At 45.6% G+C, this 23,843-nt stretch overlaps 1 protein-coding gene across 3 annotated transcripts in view; it reads left to right on the top strand.

Moving 5' to 3' along the window:
• cyld2 (cylindromatosis (turban tumor syndrome) 2) overlaps nt 1–23,843 on the top strand; it is a 47,681-nt gene that overhangs the window by 7,480 nt on the left and 16,358 nt on the right. For all 3 annotated transcript variants that reach the window (XM_078236807.1, XM_078236806.1, XM_078236805.1), the window contains exons 4-9: nt 1,870–2,008; nt 9,931–10,280; nt 15,777–15,942; nt 17,915–18,056; nt 21,188–21,295; nt 23,430–23,509. In XM_078236807.1, coding sequence (XP_078092933.1) covers nt 1,870–2,008; nt 9,931–10,280; nt 15,777–15,942; nt 17,915–18,056; nt 21,188–21,295; nt 23,430–23,509 — 985 coding nt within the window. The remainder of the gene's footprint in view (nt 1–1,869; nt 2,009–9,930; nt 10,281–15,776; nt 15,943–17,914; nt 18,057–21,187; nt 21,296–23,429; nt 23,510–23,843) is intronic.

The raw sequence follows: 23,843 nt of genomic DNA, 5'->3' as shown, positions 1-23,843 counted from the left end.
AGACAGTGACCAGAGGCTGGAATTGAACCTGGGTCCCTGGCACTGTGAGGCAGCAGTGCTAACCACTGTGCCACCGTGCCACCTGGATTATAACACTTCCTCAGACAAATGAATGGGATGGATACGTAATAAGACCATAAGACATAGGAGCAGAATTAGGCCACTCGGCCCATCGAGTCTGCTCCGCCATTCAATCATGGCTGATATTTTTCTCATCCCCATTCTCCTGCCTTTTCTCCATAACCCCTGATCCCCTTATTAATCAAGAACCTATCTATCTCTGTCTTAAAGACACTCAATGACCTGGCCCCCACAGCCTTTTGTGGCAAAGTGTTCCACAGATTCACCACTCTCTGGCTGAAGAAATTCCTCCTCATCTCTGTTTTAAAGGATCGGCCCTTTAGCCTGAGGTTGCGCCCTCTGCTTCTAGTTTTTCCTAATAGGAGAAACATCCTTTCCACATCCACTCTATCCAGGCCTCGCAGTATCCTGTAAGTTTCAATAAGACTCCCCCTCATCCTTCTAAACTCCAACGAGTACAGACCCAGAGTCCTCAACCGTTCCTCATACGACAAGCTCTTCATTCCAGGGATCATTCTTGTGAACCTCCTCTGGATCCTTAACAAGGCCAGCGGGTCCTTCCTTAGATATGGGGCCCAGAACTGCTCACAATTCTCCAAATGGGGTCTGACCAGAGCCTTCCACAGCCTCAGGAGTACATCCCTGCTCTTGTATTCTAGCCCTCTCGACATGAATGCTAACATTGCATTTGCCTTCCTAACTGCCGACTGAACCTGCGTGTTAAACTCAAGAGAATCTTGAACAGTGACTCCCAAGTCCCTTTGTGTTTCTGATTTCCTAAGCATTTCCCCATTTAGGAAATGATCTATCCTAGGCCTCTGACAATTAAGCTCAATAAAGAAAGCTTTTGCTTCATTTTCTGTATGGCATGTGTTTGCACTTTTATATCCCTTCCCATGTTGAATTGGCTGAGAAAGAGTAGGGATTTGTAGATTCACCAATCTTTACACTTAAAACTCCATGGCCTCTGTTTTCACTCAGAGTTTTCCACTGCTCACAGAGCAGAAGGAGGCCATTCATCCCCATCGAGTCTGCACTCACCACAAATATATTAGAGCACAGTGTATAGTACCGCCAAGTATGTGCAATTTAATTTTCAGTACAAGCAAGCTGCAGATATCGGGTGGGATATCCCTCACCCCCACGGCCTGCTTTGTGAAGGTGGTCTACCCGCCATTGGCTGGCGGCAGGATCTTCTGGTCCCACCATTGGCAATGGGGTTTCCCATTGCCTGCCTGCCCCCCCCCCCCACCCTCCCCCACCACCACTGGAAACCCGCAGTGGCCGTTTGCCATCGGTGGGACTGAAAGATCCTGCTGGTGGAACCGGCCAGAAGGTTCAGGCCATTGTAACTCATATGGAATTGTCCCACAGGCTTTTTTTAAAATCTCTGTTCGTGTTTGATAAGTAGACGTGTTTCTGGCCATACAACTCTTAGTTTGGTACTTCCTTTCTCATTTATGCTTTTGTCCATGTTTGAGATCGGTTTGGGGCTGTGGGTTCAACTGAAGCATTCAAAAGGGAACTAGGTCGTTGTCTCAAAAGGAAGAATGTGCAAGGTAATGGGGAGAAGGCAGGGGAATGGCACTAGGTGAGTTGCTCATTCAAAGAGCCAGTACGGACGCGATGGGCCAAATTACCTCCCATCTGTGCTGTAACAAATCTGTGATTTTTGTGACGTGTAGAGTTTGCGTTTTCTTTAGAACTTCAGACAACCAGAGGGCAACAGTTTGTAAGATGTTACTGCCTTATAGCAAATATTTTCCTTTCTCTCCCAACTCAATGCAGGACAGACAAGACCATAAAACCGCGGGGAAGAAAAGCTTTAAATATATCTCTATTCATGCGGGGGATATCATTTTTGCGAGTAATACTGAAGTGGAACCATCTCGTACAAATGATAAAGAAACTAAATTGTATAATGATGGTAAGTTCAAACATCAAACAACCTTTTTTATTGGTGCTGGCTAGGAGTATATTTTGTGCATATGTGTTAGCACCTGTCTGTAGGATTTGAACAGTTTATTTTTTAATACTGTATCTCCATATTCTAGACCTCTGATATTTTACATGATCCCATCTATTGATTCAGAGTTGCTTCATCAGGTTTCTGTAATATAGATTCCTCATGAACCATAGATACGAAGCTCCCTACATTGACTAAAGATAGGGTACTGCAATCCTTTAACTGTTATGATCCCCATGGAGTCTGATAGTTTTAAAAGAAAGGTTTGAATTCCGAGTGATCAACTTAAAGGATTTAAAGTTTTAAGACTTTTTACTGTAACAGACTATACTCATTGAATTCAGAAGAATGAGGGGGGATCTTATAGAAACATACAAGATTATGAAGGGAATAGATAAGATAGAAGCAGGGAGGTTGTTTCCACTGGTGGGTGAAACTAGAACGAGGGGGCATGGCCTCAGAATAAGGGGGAGTAGATTTCGGACTGAGTTGAGGAGGAACTTCTTCACACAAAGGGTTGTGAATCTGTGGAATTCCCTGCCCAGTGAAGCAGTTGAGGCTACCTCATTGAATGTTTTTAAGGCAAAGATAGATAGATTTTTGAACAGTAAAGGAATTAAGGGTGAGCGGGCGGATAAGTGGAGCTGAGTCCACAGAAAGATCAGCCATGATCTTATTGAATGGCGGAGCAAGCTCGAGAGGCCTGATGGCCTACTCCTGCTCCTAGTCCTTTTTGTTCAAACAAAAATCAATGGGGGTGATCTTACCAGAAGAATTCTAAGTGCTGAACCAGCGAGAAAATAGGAGAGTTTCCGACTCAGTTTGTCAGCGAGTTGGAAAATGCAATCTTATGGCACTTAGTCAAAAAAGAGAGCCAGGATGTGATTCCCGCCAGTAGGGAGGGTGGGACAGAGGCTATCCTCGCCAGTGAAGCCAGCTGCTGAGCTCTAGGGGCACTATTACACAGGCCCCCCAATCTCCCAGTGTGCTGTGTACTAGGAGATCTCCTGTCACTCCCCCCATGGACATTGTGACCCTCCGCCGATCACTCCCTGTGCCGGGCTCTCGGCTCCCTGGAGATCGCCACACTGACCAGCAGGACGAGCCGGTAAGACCATCCCCAATGTACTACCGTAACCAATAATGCCACCTCGCGTATCTACTTTACAGCCCACTTTCCAAAGAACTGTAGTCTTTTCAAGAAACGGTGCAAAGCCATGACCAAATTCCAAAGGGTTCATGGTGGCACAGTGGTTCGCACCGCTGCCTCACAGCGCCAGGAACCTGAGTTCGATCCCGGCCTCAGGTCACTGTCTGTGCGGAGTTTGCACGTTCTCCCCGTGTCTGCGTGGGTTTCCTCCGGGTGCTCTGGTTTCCTCCCCCAGTCCAGGTTAGGTTGATTGGCTGTGCTAGATTAACCCTAGTGTCAAGGGGATTTGCAGGGTAAATCCTTATTTTCAGATCTTTTCAAGGCCCCCTCCCTATAACTGCAGTTGCCTCCTACCCTGCGCGCTCCAGGATATCTGCACTCCACCAATTTTGGGCTTGTGGCATTCCTGATTTTAATCAGGAATAGGGATAGGGTCTGGGTGGGATTGTGGTCAGTGCAGACTCGATGGGCCGAATGACCTCCTTCTGCACTGTAGGGATTCTGTGTCTATATCTCTTTGTTTTGCCTGAATCATGATGCCCCGTGACTATCAAAGGTTCTCTTCCTCTGTTCTCTGAAACTCCCAAACGGACATTCAGCTGTAAGGCACACACTGATGATTTCTCCTCGCAGCCTCACCAGAGAAAATCCAGTGTCCTTAAATCATGGCGGGTTCCTTCTCTTTGACCAGTGAACAAGCTTTCCCCAGCATTCTGCCTGGTAGCTAATGGGGAAGATAGCCTTATCCCTCTCTAACGGCTGTGCCATCTTTCGCTATCTTTTTCCCTGTCTCTATTCAAACATTCTGAGACAAAAAGTTTGTAATAAAAACAAGAACACCTGCTTCTGCCTTTGTTTTCAGGTGTGAAAACATTGCGCCTTGCTCTGAGTATGTCTTAACCTGGGCCTCCCCATACCCACGGGGACACAGGTGGCACAGTGGTTAGCACTGCTGCCTCACAGCGCCAGGGACCCGGCTTCGATTCCCAGCTTGGGTCGCAGTCTGTGCGGAGTTTGCACATTCTCCCCGTGTCTGCGTGGGTTTCCTCCGGGTGCTCCGGTTTCCTCCCACAGTCCAAAGATGTGCTGGTTAGGTGCATTGGTCATGCTAAATTCTCCCTCAGTGTGCCCGAACAGGCGCCGGAGTGTGGCGACTAGAGTTTCACAGTAACTTCATTGCAGTGTGAATGTAAGCCTACTTGTGATTAATGAATTAACTTTAAAGGTCAGGCAGAATTCCTATCCAGTAGCATGACTTTCTTTATTGCTCCATTTTTCCTTAAATTAAAGAGACAGTCCAATGCATAGTTGCCTTCTAAAACATTGCATTTGTAACTCACTCCATGAGTGGGGGAGATTCACAATGGTATTGCAACCCAACAAATGTTGGCCCTTCAATATCCTCAGAGATGTAACTCTGGCTACGTGGCTTGGAGACTGGAAAAGAGGGAGAGTAGAAGTTCATAGAATCATAGAAATCCTACAGTGCAGAAAGAGGCCACCTGGCCCATCGAGTCTGCACCGACCACAATCCCACCCAGGCCCTACCCCCTTATCCCCACATATTTACCCGCTAATCCCTCTAACCTACGCATCTCAGGACACTAAGGGGCAATTTTAGCATGGCCAATCAACCTAACCCGCACATCTTTGGACTGTGGGAGGAAACCGGAGCACCCGGAGGAAACCCACGCAGACACGGGGAGAACGTGCAAACTCCATTCAGACAGTGACCCGAGCCGGGAATCGAACCCAGGTCCCTGGAGCTGTGAAGCAGCAGTGTTAACAACTGTGCTACCGTGCAGCCCAGTTAAAATCCCTTTCATGTCACAGTGGTATTCAATTTTTTTAATGCAGCAGATGCTAACAAATGTTGTTTTCCTAATTTTGCAAAGTTCCGTCAGTACCCAAAGGAAAATAGTACTCTAATTGCAAAAAGGACATTGATAACAGTCATGTACCTGCTAATGAGTTAACAGTACAAAAATGTCGTAAAACTATCTGAAGAAGTTGACCACTCAGTTTAGATCTTTAATATTTTACGACGTTTTACTCATCCATTCAGTGATCCTTCACCAGCTTTCTGTAATATAGAGCCCTCCAACTATTGAAGTGGAGCTCCCCCTTTTGACAGAGGATGGGTACTGCAGTCTTTTAGTGCTCCATAAGTGAGGCAGTTTTAGAATACTGTTGCATTCCGACAACTGTTGGCACGGTGAGGTTGCTTTGCTCCGCACAGTTCCTGTGGGACAAATACTAACCAAGCAAGGCAAGGTCATTTCAGAAAATAATTCCAGGGGGAGACACGTTGTGACTGAAAAAAATCACTCTTGGATAGTGGAGCATGTAGCTTGGATTCCTATTTTTGTGAAAATCCAAATTCTGTGAGGGACAAGCAAAATAGAATCATAGAGTCACAGAGGTTTACAGCATGGAAACAGGCCCTTCGGCCCAACTTGTCCATGCCGCCCTTTTTTGTTAACCATTAAGCTCGTCCCAATTGCCCACGTTTGGCCCTTATCCCTCTATACCCATTTTACCCACATAACTGTCGAAATGCTTTTTAAAAGACAAAATTGTATCTGCCTCTACTACTACCTCTGGTAGCTTGTTCCAGACACTCACCACCCTCTGTGTGAAAAACATTGCCCCTCTGGACCGCTTTGTATCTCTCCCCTCTCACCTTAAACCTATGCCCTCTAGTTGGGAAAAGATATTGACTATCTGGCTGATCTATGCCCCTCATTATTTTATAGACCTCTATAAGATCACCTCTCAGCCTCCTATGCTCCAGGGAAAAAAGGTCCCAGTCTATCCAGCCTCTCCTTGTAACTCAAACCATCAAGTCCCGGTAGCATCCTAGTAAATCTTTTCTGCACTCTTTCTAGTTTAATAATATCCTTTCTATAATAGGGTGACCAGAGCTGTACACAGTATTCCAAGTGTGGCCTTACCAATGTCTTGTACAACTTCAACAAGATGTCCCAACTCCTGTATTCAACGTACTGACCAATGTAACCAAGCATGCCGAATGCCTTCTTCACCACTCTGTCCACCTGTGACTCCACTTTCAAGGAGCTACGAACCTGTACCCCTAGATCTCTTTGTTCTGTAACTCTCCCCAACGCCCTACCATTAACTGAGTAAGTCCTGCCCTGGTTCGATCTACCAGAATGCATCACCTCGCATTTACCTTTTAATCTTTAACTTTATAAGCTACCAGAAGTCCTACTTGTGCATCCTTTGTCTAGAAATTCCACCTAGCTTTTGTTTCCTTCAATCAATTTATCTGTATTATAAAAACCTCAGCAAATCTATTGTGTACGATGAATTGAGTCTATTATTAGATGGTCACTTGGTTTTTATGACTCGGCTAAGAACAGAAGCGGCCTGTGGGAGACACTGTTTTCATTCCCCATCTCCATTTATCCGAAGTGAAGTTTATTTTCTTGCAGCAAGGACGAGGGACAGTTTGCTATCGTGTTAACACCATATATTTAAAATAATTCTTGAGTTATCTATACTCTTAGTGCAGCAAGTGGAACACATGGACTGAGTCACCATTGCTGCCAGATGTTGTAATTTCAATTGTTTGAATTTCTTTTTGAAATGCTGTTGCATGTCATGAATTAAACTCCTTTAATAAATTCTTGCATTTACTTTCACATCCGTATAGAAAATGATCCTAAATCAAAGTTCATTTATTAGTCACAAGTAGGCTTACATTAACACTGCAATGAAGTTACTGTGAAAATCCCCTCGTCGTCACACTCTGGCGCCGGTTCGGGTACACTGAGGGAGAATTTAGTATGGACAATGCACCTGACCAGCACGTTTTTCGGACTGTGGGAGGAAACCGGAGCACCCGGAGGAAACCCACGCAGACACGGGGAGAATGTGCAAACTCCACACAGACAGTGACCCAAGCTGGGAATCGAACCCGGGTCCCTGGCGCTGTGAGGCAGCAGTGCTCACCATTGTGACCAATTCTTAATTATAATTTTAGTGATTTGACCAGTGTTTTGCCGATGCAGGGAGCAATTGACTGTTGTTAGCTCAGAGATTTGGATCTTAAACACAATTTTAAACCAGTTAAGTTATAAGAACTAAAGTAAGCCACCACCAAAATGTAGACACAACAGGGTTTGAACCCTATACTAAACCCCAAGAGAAAATTCTCATCGGAGGTTAACATTTGCCAAAAGGACAATCATTTGTTTTGAATTTTGAATTTGCTGATTGCATTCTTCCCAGTTTACAGTTGCTGCTGAGTGCTATAGGTTGCTTTCACTGGAGTGTCAGCCTCAATTAAGTGCACAGGTCTCTAGAGTCTAGTTTGATCAGGATGGCACCTGGTGCAAAAATGGAGTTTGTCTTGAAAGGGTGGCATGGCGGCACAGTGGTTGGCACTGCTGCCTCATAGCGCCAGGGACCCGGGTTCAATTCCGGCCTCGGTCACTGTCTGTGTGGAGTTCGCACATTCTCCCCGTGTCTGCGGGGGTTTCCTCCGGGTGTTCCGGTTTCCTCCCACACTCCAAAGATGTGCGGGTTAGGTTGTTTGGCCGTGCTAAATTAACCCTAGTGTCAAGGGGATTGGCAGGGTAAATGTGAAGGGTTATGAGAATAGGGTGGGATTGTGGTCGGTGCAGACTTGATGGGCCGAATGGCCTCCTTCTGCACTGTAGGGATTCTATGATTCTAAAAAAATACTGAATCCTTACGGAAAATCTCTCGCCTTCTGGATTCTTATGGCAATCCTTAGCCTTTAGTTGTATCTGGGTTTCGTGTGGTAAACCCTAAAGCTATATTTAGCCCTGGGTTTCTTGCGATAAACCCCAAACCTTCCTGGCACAACTACTAGCTCGTACTCTTCCAGCAAGAGCTCCCTTTTGGAAAGTTACCTGAAAGTAATGCTACCCTGGCAAATGCAAAGGTCCCAATATTGCTGCTGTATTTCTACACCCTTTCATAGAATCCCTACAGTGCAGAAGGAGACCATTTGGCCCATCGAGTCTGCACTGACCACAATCCTACCCAGGTTGTATTCCCGTAACCCCACCTATTTACCCTGCTAATCCCCCTGATACTTAAGGGGCAATTTAGCATGGCCAATCCACCTAACCCGCGCATCTTTGGACTGTGAGAGGGAACAGGAGCACCCGGAGAAAACCCACACACACATGTGGAGAATGTGCAAACTCCAAACAGATAGTGACCCGAGGCTGGAATCGAACCCGGGTCCCTGGTGCTGTGAGGCAGCAACGCTAACCACTGTGCTACCGTGCCGCCCCAGCGAGCTTTCTTCAGGTAGCTTTTGCAATATTCAGCCCAAGTCTGAGCACCAGTTGTAAACGCAACTAACTTTACAAATATTAGTAACTCCCTCACCAATAGGAAGTGAACTCATGGCTTCCCTACAACATCCTAATCTTAACTTGCGCCCTATATTTACAATTCTTTACTAATGGGAGAAGTACTTACGGCTTCCCTACATCAAACTAATCTTGACCATTCCTCAACTCTTTCTGAATATTAAAAGCTCACAATACACGCTGTTGCAGAGTAACTGGAATGACTGTCAGGACAACTAGTTTCCTCCTCTGTTCCAACCCACCCAAAGACCAGCATGCTGATGTGAGAGAGCCAAGACCCACAAACTTGTGAACTGCAAAGGAATGCCTCATGGAGTCCAGTTTGCAAACTTACCCCCTACTGCATTTGTGTAGGAAGAATATATATGAACTCTATTAGAACTCTAATTGGGTGCCTGGTAATACTTGCTGTAATTGGAATTACGGTGTTATTGTTTGATTGTAGAATGTTTAAATTTAAAATGCATATTTTAAACATCAGCAACCAGAGGATTGAAATAATGCAAAGGGTTTTGGTGCTGGCGATTAATATACTTTTGGAGATAATTTGTTATAATTTAAGTTCCCTCAAGTCAGATGGAGAATAGAACCATAGAATCCATGCAGTGCAGAAAGAGGCCATTTGGCCCATCAAGTGTGCACCGACTCTCCAAAAATGCACCCACTCCTCTACCCTATCCCCGTAACCCCGCACGCACATTTACCATGACCAGTCCACCTAACCTGCACATCTGTTGGACGTTAGGGGGCAATTTATCATGGACAAATCCACCTAACCTGCACATCTTTTGGACAGTAGGGGGCAATTTAGCATGGCCAATCCACCGAACCTACACATCTTTGGACACTCAAGGGGCAATTTAGCACCTCCACATCAGGGGGATTGGCAGGGTAAATGTGTGGGGTTACGGGAACAGGGCCAGGGTGGGATTGTGGTTGGTACAGACCCGATGGGCCGAATGGCCTCCTTCTGTACTGCAGGGATTCTATGACTCAAGACCAATTGACCATGCTATTGAGCGCTCACATTCTGGATTGTAACTGACATGTCTGTGAGTAATTTATTTTTCAGCTGCTAACACCTGAATCCAGCCTAAGGAGATTTTCCTTTAATGTCCTTGATGTCTTTGTCAGCACTTAATTGAAGAGTAAAGGTTAAGATGGAAAGATACTCCTTTTCCTTTGCCTATCTCTTACCATCTAAAGACCACGACTAGAAAAGCTCACTCTCAGAGCCCAGTGCAGTCAATGTCAAGAGTTAGGGTTCCATGTGAGGGTGTTATTTTTAGTCTGAGTGTTTTTATTGTGTCGTAAAAATGAAGTATTTGCGGCTTGACAATTTCCTGTTAATTTCCTGGCAGATGCAAAAAACTGGAGCAAGTCGCCAGTTGAAAGTCCATCCCAACAAGTTGGTTTGTCTCCGAGAAGAATGGGAAGGGAAAAATCAAATGAAGCTTCGACCCCATTTCTACCCTCTGTTTCCACGTCAGACCCTTCAAAGAATTCTAAACACTACAGTTCTAAAACTCCGATCCCGGGGATGTCCACCCCATCCAGTCCTGGTGCTCAGTTTGCAGAGAGTGAAAATCCTGCTCTAGAGGTTGAGTCGATGGTGGAAGTGAAATTGCACAATAATGCTGTAGTCTATGGAGTTATTAGATGGATTGGTACACCGGGAGGACACGACAGTCGGTGGGCAGGAATTGAATTAGTGAGTATAAGTGTGTGGACGTTTTCTGAACCACATACAAAGTTTTTTTTAAATGTCTATTTATTAGTGTCACAAGTAGGGCTTACATTAACACAGCAATGAAGTTACTGTGAAATTCCCCTGAAAGTCGCCACACCCCAGCACCTGTTCGGGTACACTGAGGGAGAATTTAGCACGGCCAATGCACCCTAACCAGCACATCTTTGGACTGTGGGAGGAAACCGGAGCACCTGGAGGAAACACAGGGAGAACGTGCAAACTCCACACAAACAGTGGCCCAAACCGGGAATCGAACCCGGGTCCCTCGCGTTGTGAGACAGCAGTGCTGACCATTGTGCCACCATGCCGCCCATTCCAATTTCTAAAAATTATAGGTATTTCCAAAGTAAAGATGTGAATGGCTTAGTGACTAGTGACATTAGCCAAACTGCTTACTCTGATACCATGGTCATCCACTCATGACCCCAATTGGGAAAAAAGCAAATTTTGACCGCCAGAATATTTTATTGATCCGTCAGTGGTGGGAGGAGCAACACGATGTATTAACAACTTTGCTGTTGTGGAATCCAGATTGTCCACTCATTTAAATATCGGATGGTGCTTTGCTCAGGATCAACATTGCCCTTGTGCAATGTTCTAAAAAAATAAACTAGTTAGTTTTGGGAAAATGCTAGCCACCTTGTTCTTTTTTGGTACTTTAGTCAGTGTTTGATCACTAGTAACTGAGACTGAGGCTTCAGCAGGAGATGAGCAAATGTGTATTAGTTTAGGAACACTAAGGAGTCTCACAACACCAGGTTAAAGTCCAACAGGTTTATTTGGAATCACGAGCTTTCGGAGCACTGCTCCTTCATCAGGTGAGTGGAGTGGCTCCTTCGTCACTCATCAGGACAATTCACAAGAATACCAAATTGTAAAGGCAACAACAATTTATACTGCATGAGAAGAGAGTGCTGATTAGTTGGTAGGTGGGCTCTGATTGGTGGAGGTGTTGCCATGGAGAATTCATCAGTTCACTGATGATTGACCGTTAACTGTCAGGCTTTGTTTCAATTCAAACCAAGCAAGTTGACTCTGATTGCTCAAGGCATTGCCCTGAGAAATGACCCATTGAAGGCACGTTTCTCGTGGAACCTAAAAAGATGTTTGCGTGAGCTGGGCCTAGAGGGAGCCCCATAGCAATCAGTACAGTGGTCGGGGAATCAAATATCCACCTCACTCTCCTGTGTCATCTACAATTTAAAGCATCTTCCTAAATACTCCATTATCAAGGGCGTTCCACAGATCTCATCCTTTACACAAGAATGTAGAACACTTAGGAAGGGGAGGATAATGTCATAGAAATCATAGAAACCCTACAGTGCAGAAGGAGGCCATTCGGCCCATCGAGTCTGCACCGACCACAATCCCACCCAGGCCCCGTCCCCACACCCCTACATATTTTACCCACTAATCCCTCTAACCTACGCATCTCAGGACACTAAGGGGCAATTTTAGCATGGCCAATCAACCTAACCCGCACATCTTTGGACTGGGGGAGGAAACCGGAGCACCCGGAGGAAACCCACGTAATGCTTAATGCAATTTAATTTAATCATGGAGATCATATTTTGACCAGAGAGAGTTCTAATCTGGATTACAATGATGGTCTCAATAGCTCTGTATTTGTGACTAATTTTTGCATCCGAGAACAATAAAAATCAAATATAATGCATTATTTTGGAGCTGGAAAGCTTTGTTCCCGAGTGAGGTCAGTCACAGGATTATAGAAATTTACAGCAAGGAAGGACACCATTGGTCAAGTAGCCATCCAGTCCAATCCTACTTTCCAGCTCTTGGTTTGTAGCCATGTAGGTTACAGCACTTTGCATGCCGATCCAAGCGCTTTTGAAATGTTATGAGGGTTTCTGCTGCTATCACATTTTCAGGCAGTGAATTCCAGACCCCTACCAACCTCTCAGTGAAAGGACTTACCCTCAAATCCCCTCTAAACCTTCTACCTCCTACCCTAAATCTATGCAGCCTGGTTACTGACATCTTAACCAAGGGGAATAGGGCTTTCTTAGACACTCTAACCAGACCAGACATAACTTTTATACACTTCAGGAAGGTCTACTGTAAGCCTCTGTTTCACAGAGAACAACTGCAGCTTATCCAATCTTTCCTCATGACTAAAATCTCCAGCCCAAGCAATATCCTTGTAAATCTTCTCTGCACCCTCTCTAATTAATCAAATCCTATAGTGCTGCAATGGTACTCTGGTTGTGGTCTGACCAGTGTTTTATACAGCTCCAGCATAACGTCCCAGCTCATATACTCTACACCTTGGCTAATAACGGCAAGTATTCCATATGTCTTCCTAATCACCTTAGCTACCTGTCCCTGGCCAGCCACCTTGAGGGATCTGTGGACAACCTGTGGGGAGTTGGCACAGTCTCGATATCACCAGACTAGTGATCTAGAGGACACACTAATACTTTGGGATAGGGCTCAAATACCACCATGGCAACTAGCGGAATTTAACTTCAATGAACAAATTTGAAATTGAAAACTAGGCTCAATCTATTGTCAATTGTTGTAAAACACCATAGGTTCACTAATGTCCTTGAGGGAAACAAATCTGTCTACTAGGTCTGACCTACATGTGACTCCAGACTCACAGCAATGTGGTTGATTTTTTAACTGCCCTCAGAAATGACCTACCAAACACTCAGTTCAAGGACAATTCACAGAATTGCCACGGCGCAGAAGGAGACCATTTGGCCCATTGTGTCTGCACTGGCTCTCCCAACTAGTGTCACGACTTATAGTGCCATTCTCCCCATAACCCTGCAAATTATTTCTACTCAAGTAGTCATCTAATGCCCTCTTGAATACCTCAATTGAACCCACCTCCACCACACTTCCAGACAGTGCATCCCACACTCACAACACTCACTGTGTGAAGGAAGTTTTTTCTCACATCACAATTGCTTCTCTTGCAAATCACTTTAAATCTACGCCCTCTCGTTCTTGATCCTTTTACAAGGGGATCAATGTCTCCCCTTCTACTCTGTGCAGTCCCCTCATGACTTTTAACATCTCGATCAAAATTCCGATCACCCTTTTTCACGAAGGAGAACATTCACAACCTCTTCAACCTATCCTCGTAACACAAGCTTCTCAACTGTGGAACCATTCTTGTAAACCTCTTCTGCACTCTCTCCAATGCGTTCACACCCTTCCTATAGTGTGGTGCCCAGAACTGTACACAATATTGCAGCTGAGGTATAACTAGTGCCTTGTATAAGTTCACCATAACCTCCTTGCTGTTGTACTCTTTGCTCCTATTAATAAATCCCAGAACACTATATGCTTTATTAGCTCTGACAAAGGGTCATCTAGACTCAAAACGTTGGCTCTATTCTCACCCCACAGATCCTGTCAGACCTGCTGAGATTTTCCAGCATTTTCTGTTTTTGCTTTATTAACTGCTCTCTCCACCTGTCCTGCTACCTTCAATGATCCATGCACACATGTACACCTAGCTCCCTCTACTCCTGCACCCTTTTTATAATTTTACCCCTTATTTAATATTGTCTATGTCCTTCCTTTCAAAATGCATCACCTCGCACTTCTCTGCATTGAACCTCAATGAACCTACCTGCCCACTCCACCAAATTGTCAATGTCCTTTTGAAGTTCTCACTCTCCTCTCACAGTTCACAATACTTCCACAGTTCAATATGCTTCTGAGTTTTGTATCATCTGCAAACTTTGAAACTGTCCCCTCATCTAGATCATTAATAGATATGAGAAAAGCAAGGGTCCCAATATTGACCCCTGGGGGAACACCATTACAAACCCTCCTCCAGCCTGAAAAATAGCCATTCACCTTTATTCTCTGCTTCCCGTTATTCAGCCGATTTTATATCCACCTTGCTACGGGATGGGCAACACATGCTTTTTATTTATTTTTTGTGTCACAAGTAGGCTTACATTAACAATACAATGAAGTTACTGTGAAAATCCCCTAGCCCTGCAGTTGGCTCCTACATCCCATGAACATATAAGGTAAAAACAACATACACTCCAAAACCACTCCAGTCCCCGATAGCTCAAAATCCGAACAATTTTGTGTAATCCCTTGTTTTGTTAGCCTTCTCCAAATGCACTGCCTCGTACACCAACTTTTACAGATGCACCATAGAAAGCATCCTTTCTGGTTGTATCACAGCTTGGTATGGGGCTCCTGCTCTGCCCAAGACCGCAAGGAACTACAAAAGGTCGTGAATGTAGCCCAATCCATCACGCAAACCAGCCTCCCATCCATTGACTCTGTCTACACTTCCCGCTGCCTCGGCAAAGCAGCCAGCATATTTAAGGATCCCACGCACCCCGGACATTCTCTCTTCCACCTTCTTCCTTCGGGAAAAAGATACAAAAGTCTGAGGTCACGTACCAACCGACTCAAGAACAGCTTCTTCCCTGCTGCTGTCAAGGACTTACCTTGCATTAAGTTGATCTTTCTCTACACCTTAGCTATGACTGTAACACTACATTCTGCACCCTCTTCTTCTCTATGAAGGGTATGCTTTGTCTGTACAGCGTGCAAGAAACAATACTTTTCACTGTATGTTAATACACGTAACAATAATAAATCAAATCAAGGGTCTGCTTCTGAGATTTGCTCATACAGCAAGCCACGCACTTGTAAAGGTAGTAAGAGAGGCCAGAGAATTTGCCTCCCATATCTTCCTAAACTAAGACGTGGAGTGGCCGGCGTTGGACTGGGGCGGGCACAGTAAGAAGCCTCACACCAGGTTAAAGGTGAGCTTCACCAGCATGTGTCTTTTTCAGCAATTTTCAGGTTCTGTAATATTGGATATAATGTTTGCTGAATGGGGATATAAAGAACATAGAAAAACTACAGCACAAACAGGCCCTTCGGCCCACAAGTTGCGCCGGTCATGTCCCTACCTACCTAGGCTTATATATAGGCTTACCTATAACCCTCAATCCTATTAAGTCCCATGTACTCATCCAGAAGTCTCTTTATATAAGATGTTGAGAGGCATAGATCGGGTGGACTCTCAGAGGCTTTTTCCCAGGGTGGAAATGGCTGCTACGAGAGGACACCGCTTTAAGGTGCTGGGGGGTAGGTACAGGAGGGAAGTTTTTCACACAGAGGGTGGTGGGCGAGTGGAATCGGCTGCCGTCAGTGGTGGTGGAGGCAAACTCAATAGGGACTTTTAAGAGACTCCTGGATGAGTACATGGGACTTAATAGGATGGAGGGTTATAGATAGGCCTAGAAGGTAGGGATATGTTCGGCACAACTTGTGGGGTCGAAGGGCCTGTTTTGTGCTGTAGTTTTTTCTATGTTTCTAAAAGACCCTATAAAGTTAGAAAGAATATGGCATTCCTGAGAGGGAAGGTTCAGGAGTGGAATTCAAACACAATTTTGCAACCTTGGGAAGTAACACTTTCTCCCTCTTTTCAACATGATTTATTTATAGGATTATGAACTAAATGATGCTAATGATGGAACTTTTGAGAAAAATCGTTACTTTAATTGTGAACAGAACAAAGCAGTTTTTATACCATTAAGGAACTGTAAACCAGATGCCCGTTTTTGTTCAAACGCACCAAAGGAGATACCTAACAGTCCAATTCAGGCACCAGGTAACGTTACCCTTTGCTTTCTACATTATCAACTTGGGCATTCAGATGGAAAATGATGACCTAGGGAAGACGTGTTGGTGTGCAGGGCCTGTGGAGTAAATTGGAATGCTACCGTACCTTATTGGGGTGGGTGGGATGAGCTTCACGGGCGGCACAGTGGTTAGCACTGCTGCCTCACAGCGCCAGGGACCCGGGTTCAATTCCCGGCTTGGGTCATTGTCTGCGTGGGTTTCCTCCAGGTGCTCCAGTTTCCTCCCACAGTCCAAAGATGTGTGGGTTAGGTGGATTGGCCATGCTAAATTGCCCCTAGTGTCAGGGGGACTAGTGAGGGTAAATGCATGGTGTTATGGGGATAGGGCCTGGGTGGGATTGTGGTCAGTGCAGACTCCTTCTGCACTGTAGGGATTCTATGATTCACTCAGAAGGGATGGGATTATAAACTAGTCAAAGTAGGAGAAAATATCTTGTGCAGGCTGAGCTAGTTAACTGCCAAAAACAAGAGCTGAGGGTGTGACGCCAATGAACAAGATGGCTTGATTTATTTTTTACATCTGAGTTTAAAGTTTATTTTTAAAGTTTATTTAGTGTCACAAGTAGGCTTACATTAGAGTGGCACAGTGGTTAGCACTGTTGCCTCACAGCTCCAGGGACCTGGGTTTGATTCCTGGCTTGGGTCACTGTCTGTGTGGAGTCTGCACGTTCTCCCCATGTCTGCGTGTGTTTCCTCCGGGTGCTCCGGTTCCCTCCCACATTCAAAGATGTGCGGGTTAGGTGCATTGGCTATGCTAAATTGCCCCTTAGTGTCCCGGGATGCATAGATGAGACGCATTAATGGGGTAAATATGTGGGGTTACAGGGATAGGGCCTGGGTGGGATTGTGGTCAGTGCAGACTTGATGGGCTGAATGGCCTCCTTCTGCACTGTAGAGATTAATACTGAAAAGAAGTTACTGTGAAAATCCCCTAGTTGCCACACTCCGGCACCTGTTGGGGTACACTGAGAGAGAATTTAGCATGGCCGGTGCACCAGCCAGCACGTCTTTCGGACTGTGGGAGGAAACCGGAGCACCCGGAGGAAACCCACGCAGACACGGAGAGAATGTGCAAACTCCGTGCAGACAGTGACCCAAGCCGGGAATCGAACCCAGGTCCCTGGTGCTGTGAGGCAGCAATGCTAACCACAGTGTCCCAATGGGAGCAAAGTCTGAGGCATGTCCCTATTAAATTATAGCCAAGTAAATCACTCTGGTCATTGGGACTTCAGGATTAGATTTTGTATGTTTCATTTGTGTGTTTTATATTGTAGCCCAGTTAAATTAGGGACCGCAATTTTTTTTTTTGCTTAATGCTGATCATTCTCTATACCCTAGCTATGACTGTAACACCACATTCTGCACTCCCTCGTTTCCTTCTCTATGAACGGTATGCTTTGTCTGTATAGCGCACAAGAACTAATACTTTTCACTATGTTAATACATGTGACAATAATAAATCAAATCAAAGATTTGATTTGATTTATTATTGTCACATGTATTAACATACAGTGAAAAGTATTGTTTCTTGCGCACTATACAGACAAAACATACCGTTCATAGAGAAGGAAAGGAGAGGGTGCAGAATGTGGTGTTACAGTCATAGCTAGGGTGTAGAGAAAGATCAACTTAATGCAAGGTTGGTCCATTCAAAAGTCTGACAGCAGCAGGGAAGAAGCTGTTCTTGAGTCGGTTGGTACGTGACCTCAGACTTTTGTATCTTTTTCCCGAAGGAAGAAGGTGGGAGAGAGAATGTCCGGGGTGCGTGGGGGTCCTTAATTACGCTGGCTGCTTTGCCGAGGCAGCATGAAGTGTAGACAGAGTCAATGGATGGGAGGCTGGTTTCTAACCATGGGGGTGCTGGATCTTTGAGATCATTACGATATATTGCAGGTCTGTGTCAATATTGAATATATGAATTCGGTCTGTTTCAATTACAAGTGAAGACCGCTCAAGATAATCTGACCATAAAAGAGGATGTCCCACCAGTGCGAGAAGATGAAGCTCTACAGCTGATGAAGGGAAGAATGAAAGGGATTCAAGGACATTACAATTCTTGTTATTTGGACTCCACAATTTTCAGGTTTGACTGATGTTTCTAGTTTTAAATCAATTGTTGCCAGCTTCTGCTGTTCTTGTGACGAGGCTGATTGTTGTATGCTGAAAGCACCCAGCAGATGCTGATGAGGAATGTGAAGTCTAGGTTGTTGCATAAGGTTAAATCTCATGGGATCCAGGGTGAGGTAGCCAAATGGATACAAAATTGGCTGGAGCCAGAGGGTGGTTGTAGAGGGTTGTTTTTTCACACTGGAGGCCTGTGACCAGCGGGGTGCCTCAGGGATCAGTGCTGGGTCCTCTGTTATTTGTCATTTATATTAAGGATTTGGATGAGAATTTAGGAGGCATGGTTAGTAAATTTGCAGATGACACCAAGATTGGTGGCATAGTGGACAGTGAAGAAGGTTATCGAGGATTGCAGCGGGATTTTGATCAACTGGGCCAGTGGGCTGACGAATGGCAGATGGAGTTTAATTTGGACAAATACGAGGTGATGCATTTTGGTAGATCGAACCAGGGCAGGACTTACTTAGTTACATGGGTAAGATGGGTATAGAGGGATATGGGTCAAATGTGGGCAATTAGGACTAGCTTAGTGGTTAAAAAAGGGGCGGCATGGACGAGTTGGGCCAAAGGACCTATTTCCATGCTGTAAAGCTCTACGACCCTATGACTAGTTTCTGTTTTTGACCAGATGTAGTCTCATTCAGGCACTCTTGGTTGTTGAAGTTAGGTTAGGCTGACAGAATGAAAGATTTGTGTCTCAAAGTCTTGGCACAGCTCACAGGTATCAATTTGACAGTAATGGGCAGCATGGTGGCACAGTGGTTAGCACTGCTGCCTCACAGCGCCAGGGACCCAGGTTTGATTCACAGCTTGGGTCACTGTCTGTGTGGAGTTTGCACGTTCCTACCAAAGGTAATTCACTTTGGTAGGAATAACAGATGTGTTGAGTATAGGGCTAACGGGAGGACTTTGAATAGTGTGGAGGAGCAGAGGGATCTAGGTGTATGTGTGCATAGATCCCTGAAAGTTGGGAATCAAGTAGATAAGGTTGTTAAGAAGGCATATGGTGTCTTGGCGTTTATTGGTAGGGGGATTGAATTTAGGAGTCGTAGCGTTATGTTGCAACTGTACACAACTCTGGTGCGGCCGCACTTGGAGTACTGTGTGCAGTTCTGGTCCCCACATTACAGGAAGGATGTGGAGGCTTTGGAGAGGGTGCAGAGGAGGTTTACCAGGATGTTGCCTGGTATGGAGGGGAGATCCTATGAGGAGAGGCTGAGGGATTTGGGATTGTTTTCGCTGGAAAGGCGGCGGCTAAGAGGGGATCTTATTGAAGCATATAAGATGATTAGAGGTTTAGATAGGGTGGATAGTGATAGCCTTTTTCCTCTGATGGAGAAATCCAGCACGAGGGGGCATGGCTTTAAATTGAGGGGGGGTAGTTATAGAACCGATGTCAGGGGTAGGTTCTTTACCCAGAGGGTGGTGAGGGATTGGAATGCCCTGCCAGCATCAGTAGTAAATGCGCCTAGTTTGGGGGCGTTTAAGAGATCCGTAGATAGGTTCATGGACGAAAAGAAATTGGTTTAGGTTGGAGGGTCACAGTTTTTTTTTTTAACTGGTCGGTGCAACATCGTGGGCCGAAGGGCCTGTTCTGCGCTGTAATGTTCTATGTTCTATGTTCTATGTTCTATGTCTGCGTGGGTTTCCTCCCAGTGTTCAAAGATGTGTGGGTTAGGCTGATTGGCCACGCTAAATTAATCCTAATATCAGGGGAATTAGCAGGGTAAATATGAGGGGTTACGGGAATGGGGCCTGGATGGGATTGTGGTCGGTGCAGACTCGATGGGCCAAATGGCCGCCTGCACTGTAGGGAATTCTATGAATTCTATGAATAATTATCACTGAAATAGCCACCTCACTGAAAGGCCTCAGGGATGAAAATAGGAATAACACTCTGCCAATGGAAGCTTTCCTAATGTACATTATTGAATAATATGTAGGCCTTTATATGGGTGCTGCCTTCGTTGTTGTCACGGTGCCTTTAGAGTTTTGAATTCCCATTCTCCACTCATGATCAAAACAAGCCAGTCTCCAAACGGATAAAATTAGATTAACTCCCAGATTGTATTTGTGCGCCCCCTAGTACTTGTTTCAAGTTTCATAGCTAGAAGTAAATTGCCCTTGGATGTGTCAAATGGGGAGAAAAATTGATTAAATCTCAGTCAAGGAAAAGTAGATGGAGCTCTCTCCTTTCAGCCTGGCTGATACTATAGGGGACAACACGGTGGCACAGTGGTTAGCACTGCTGCCTCACAGCGCCAGGGACCTGGGTTCGATTCCCGGCTTGGGTCACTGTCTGTGTGGAGTCTGCACATTCTCCCCGTGTCTGCGTGGGTTTCCTCCGGGTGCTCCGGTTTCCTCCCACATTCTGAAAGGCGTGCTGGTTAGGTGCATTGACCCGAAGGGGCGCCGGACTGTGGCGACTAGGGAAATTTCACAGTAACTTCATTACAGTGTTAATGTAAGCATTACTTGTGACGAATAATTAAAACTTCACCTTGAGCTAATATGGAGGCACTTAAATCATAGAATCCCTACAGTACAGAAGGAGGCCATTTGGCCTACCGAGTCTGTACCGACTACAAACTCACTCGAGCCCTATCCCCGTAACCCCACACATTTACCCTGCTAATCCCTACTACACTAGGGTCAATTTAGCATGGCCAATCCACCTAGCCCACACACCTTTGGACTGTGGGAGGAAACCAGAACACCTGGAGGAAACCCACGCAGACACGGGGAGTGCAGGCTCCACACAGACAGTGACCCAAGGCCGGAATCGAACCCGGAGTGTGGCGACCCGGGGATTTTCACAGTAACTTCATCGCAGTGTTAATGTTGGACCACTTGTGACTAATACATACCACTTTTTTGGGGGAAAATGTTTAATTCCCAGCTCTGATAACTATTATAACTGTATGAGTCGGCATGGACGAGTTGGGCCGAAGGGCCTGTTTCCATGCTGTATATCGCTATGACTCTGTGACTGTGTGAATGAGAATATACTGCTTTGAGTCACCTCTGATTTTGGTTTCACTTCACAATGAATTTCGTTATTTAAAATAATGGGGTTTTTTTTTCCCACAGCTTATTCACATTCACATCAGTGTTGGATAGTATACTTCATATGCCTGGAGGAAAGGATGAGAAAATTCAACGTGTGTTGAGAGAAGACATAGTCAACCCACTCCGAAAGTGAGTAAGGATTGTCCTTGCGATCCTGCACCCGACAGTTTGAAGATTGCTGCAATTCTGATCTTTTTATTGATTTTGAAGTTTTGGTGATAACTGTCGCTGATTATACCTTGCCGCCACCCCTGCTGTGGTGAGAACCTGGCCCATTCAGAGCAGCAATTGAATTCTTGTGGCGGGATTGTCCGACCGTACTCATTTGAAAACTGGAGATTCCCACCTGACTTCAATGGACCTTTGCATGAATTCCAGTGGCAGGCGGGACGGGAGAATTCTGGCCTCGGTCTCTGCTCAGTTAGCTGACCTCAGCCAAAGAAGTGGTAGCGGCACTTAGATTTGACCTCAACACTCTTAGTCAAACACAAGAAAATTAGCAAGGGTGCTTGCACTGATTATTACCCCTGCTGCGGTTGATGGAAGTCTGAGGACATGATTGTTACAAATTTCACAACAGTACTGTCGATATTCCTTTAGATTAAGACTTATCTGTCCGCTCCCATAAGTGGACTTTGTATCTTCTAAGATCTGGAGAGAGCTTACTTATTATTATTTATTAGTGTCCCAAATAGGCTTACATTAACACTGCAATGAAGTTACTGTGAAAATCCCCCAGTCCATAAGACCATAAGACATAGGAGCGGAAGTAAGGCCATTCGGCCCATCGAGTCCACTCCACCATTCAATCATGGTTGATTTCAACTCCATTTACCCGCTCTCTCCCCATAGCCCTTAATTCCTCGAGAAATCAAGAATTTATCAATTTCTGTCTTGAAGACGCTTAACGTCTCGGCCTCCACAGCCCTCTGTGGCAATGAATTCCACAGACCTACCACTCTCTGGCTGAAGAAATTTCTCCTCATCTCTGTTCTAAAGTGACTCCCTTTTATTCTAAGGCTGTGCCCCCGCGTCCTAGTCTCCCCTGCTAATGGAAACAACTTCCCTACGTCCATCCTATCTAAGCCGTTCATTATCTTGTAAGTTTCTATTAGATCTCCCCTCAACCTCCTAAACTCCAATGAATACAATCCCACGATCCTCAGACGTTCATCGTATGTCAGGCCTACCATTCCCGGGATCATCCGTGTGAATCTCCGCTGGACCCGCTCCAGTGCCAGTATGTCCTTCCTGAGGTGTGGGGCCCAAAATTGCTCACAGTACTCCAAATGGGGCCTAACCAGTGCTTTATAAAGCCTCAGAAGTACTTTATAAAGCCTCAGAAGTCACACTCTGGCGCCTGTTCGGGTACAAAGAGAACAAAGAACAAAGAAAATTACAGCACAGGAACAGACCCTTCGGCCCTCCAAGTCTGCACCGACCATGCTGCCCCGACTGAACTAAAACCCCCCTACCCTTCCGGGGACCATAATCCCTCTATTCCCATCCTATTCATGTATTTGTCAAGAAAAGAGAATAAAACACAGAGGGAGAATTTAGCATGGCCAGCACGTCTTTCGGACTGTGGGAGGAAACCGGAGCACCCGGAGGAAACGCACGGGGAGAACGTGCAAACTCCACACAGACAGTGACCCAAGCCGGGAATCGAACCCGGGTCCCTGGAGCTGTGAGGCAGCAGTGCTAACCACTGTGCCACCCCAAATATTGCACAGTAACCCAGCTAAATAAGAGTGTGGAGATTGTAACAATAGACTAACTGTTGATTGTACTGGGTTTTGTGACCTCTCCTTTGCCAATTTAGACATTCTCCCATCATTTTCAAAGGCTTAGTCAGCAACAGTCTAGTAAAGCAAGCTGGTTGATTTCCAGACGAAACATAGAATCCCTACAATATAGTCTTGGGAGTTAACCGATTGAAACCAAAAAATGACTCTATAATAACACAAGTTGAATCAAAATTCTAAACCAATTTGGTGTATTAATTATTTCCCATTCTGATGCCTAAACAGATGACTCGTCTAATATTCCTGACATTTATTCTTCAAGAAGTACTGGCAATCTGTCTGAAATTGTGGAGCTGTAACCCAGCAAGAACCTTGATGACAAAAAGGGACCAGGGAACTGATTAGTGCAGAAACATTCTGAAATATTGCTATTGTAATTTTTCCTGTAACCCAGGATCCGGATTTTTAAATAAGTATTCAAGACTCCAAGAGTTAACCATCAAATCCTTTGATCCTAGGACAGGGGTTGTGAATGCAGATAAGGTGACAAAATTGAGGAAACTATTAGGATGTGACACGTTTATTTCGGCTGAGAAGGGTAACTATTTTTTTTGCACAAGTAACATTCTATAGAAGCTAATTTACTTAGGCCAGTATGTATGCATTCGTTATATATATCCTCTTTATGTCATTCTCCCTCCCACCCACCCTCCCCCCCGCCCTCCCCTCCGCCCTCCCCTCCGCCCTCCCCCCCGCCCTCCCCCCCGCCCTCCCCCCGCCCTCCCCTCCGCCCTCCCCTCCGCCCTCCCCTCCGCCCTCCCCTCCGCCCTCCCCTCCGCCCTCCCCTCCGCCCTCCCCTCCGCCCTCCCCTCCGCCCTCCCCTCCGCCCTCCCCTCCGCCCTCCCCCCCGCCCTCCCCTCCGCCCTCCCCTC

The sequence above is a fragment of the Mustelus asterias genome, chromosome 20 (genome assembly GCF_964213995.1).
Source record: "Mustelus asterias chromosome 20, sMusAst1.hap1.1, whole genome shotgun sequence".
NCBI lineage: Eukaryota > Metazoa > Chordata > Chondrichthyes > Carcharhiniformes > Triakidae > Mustelus > Mustelus asterias.
This window is presented reverse-complemented; position numbering and strand designations above follow the sequence as displayed.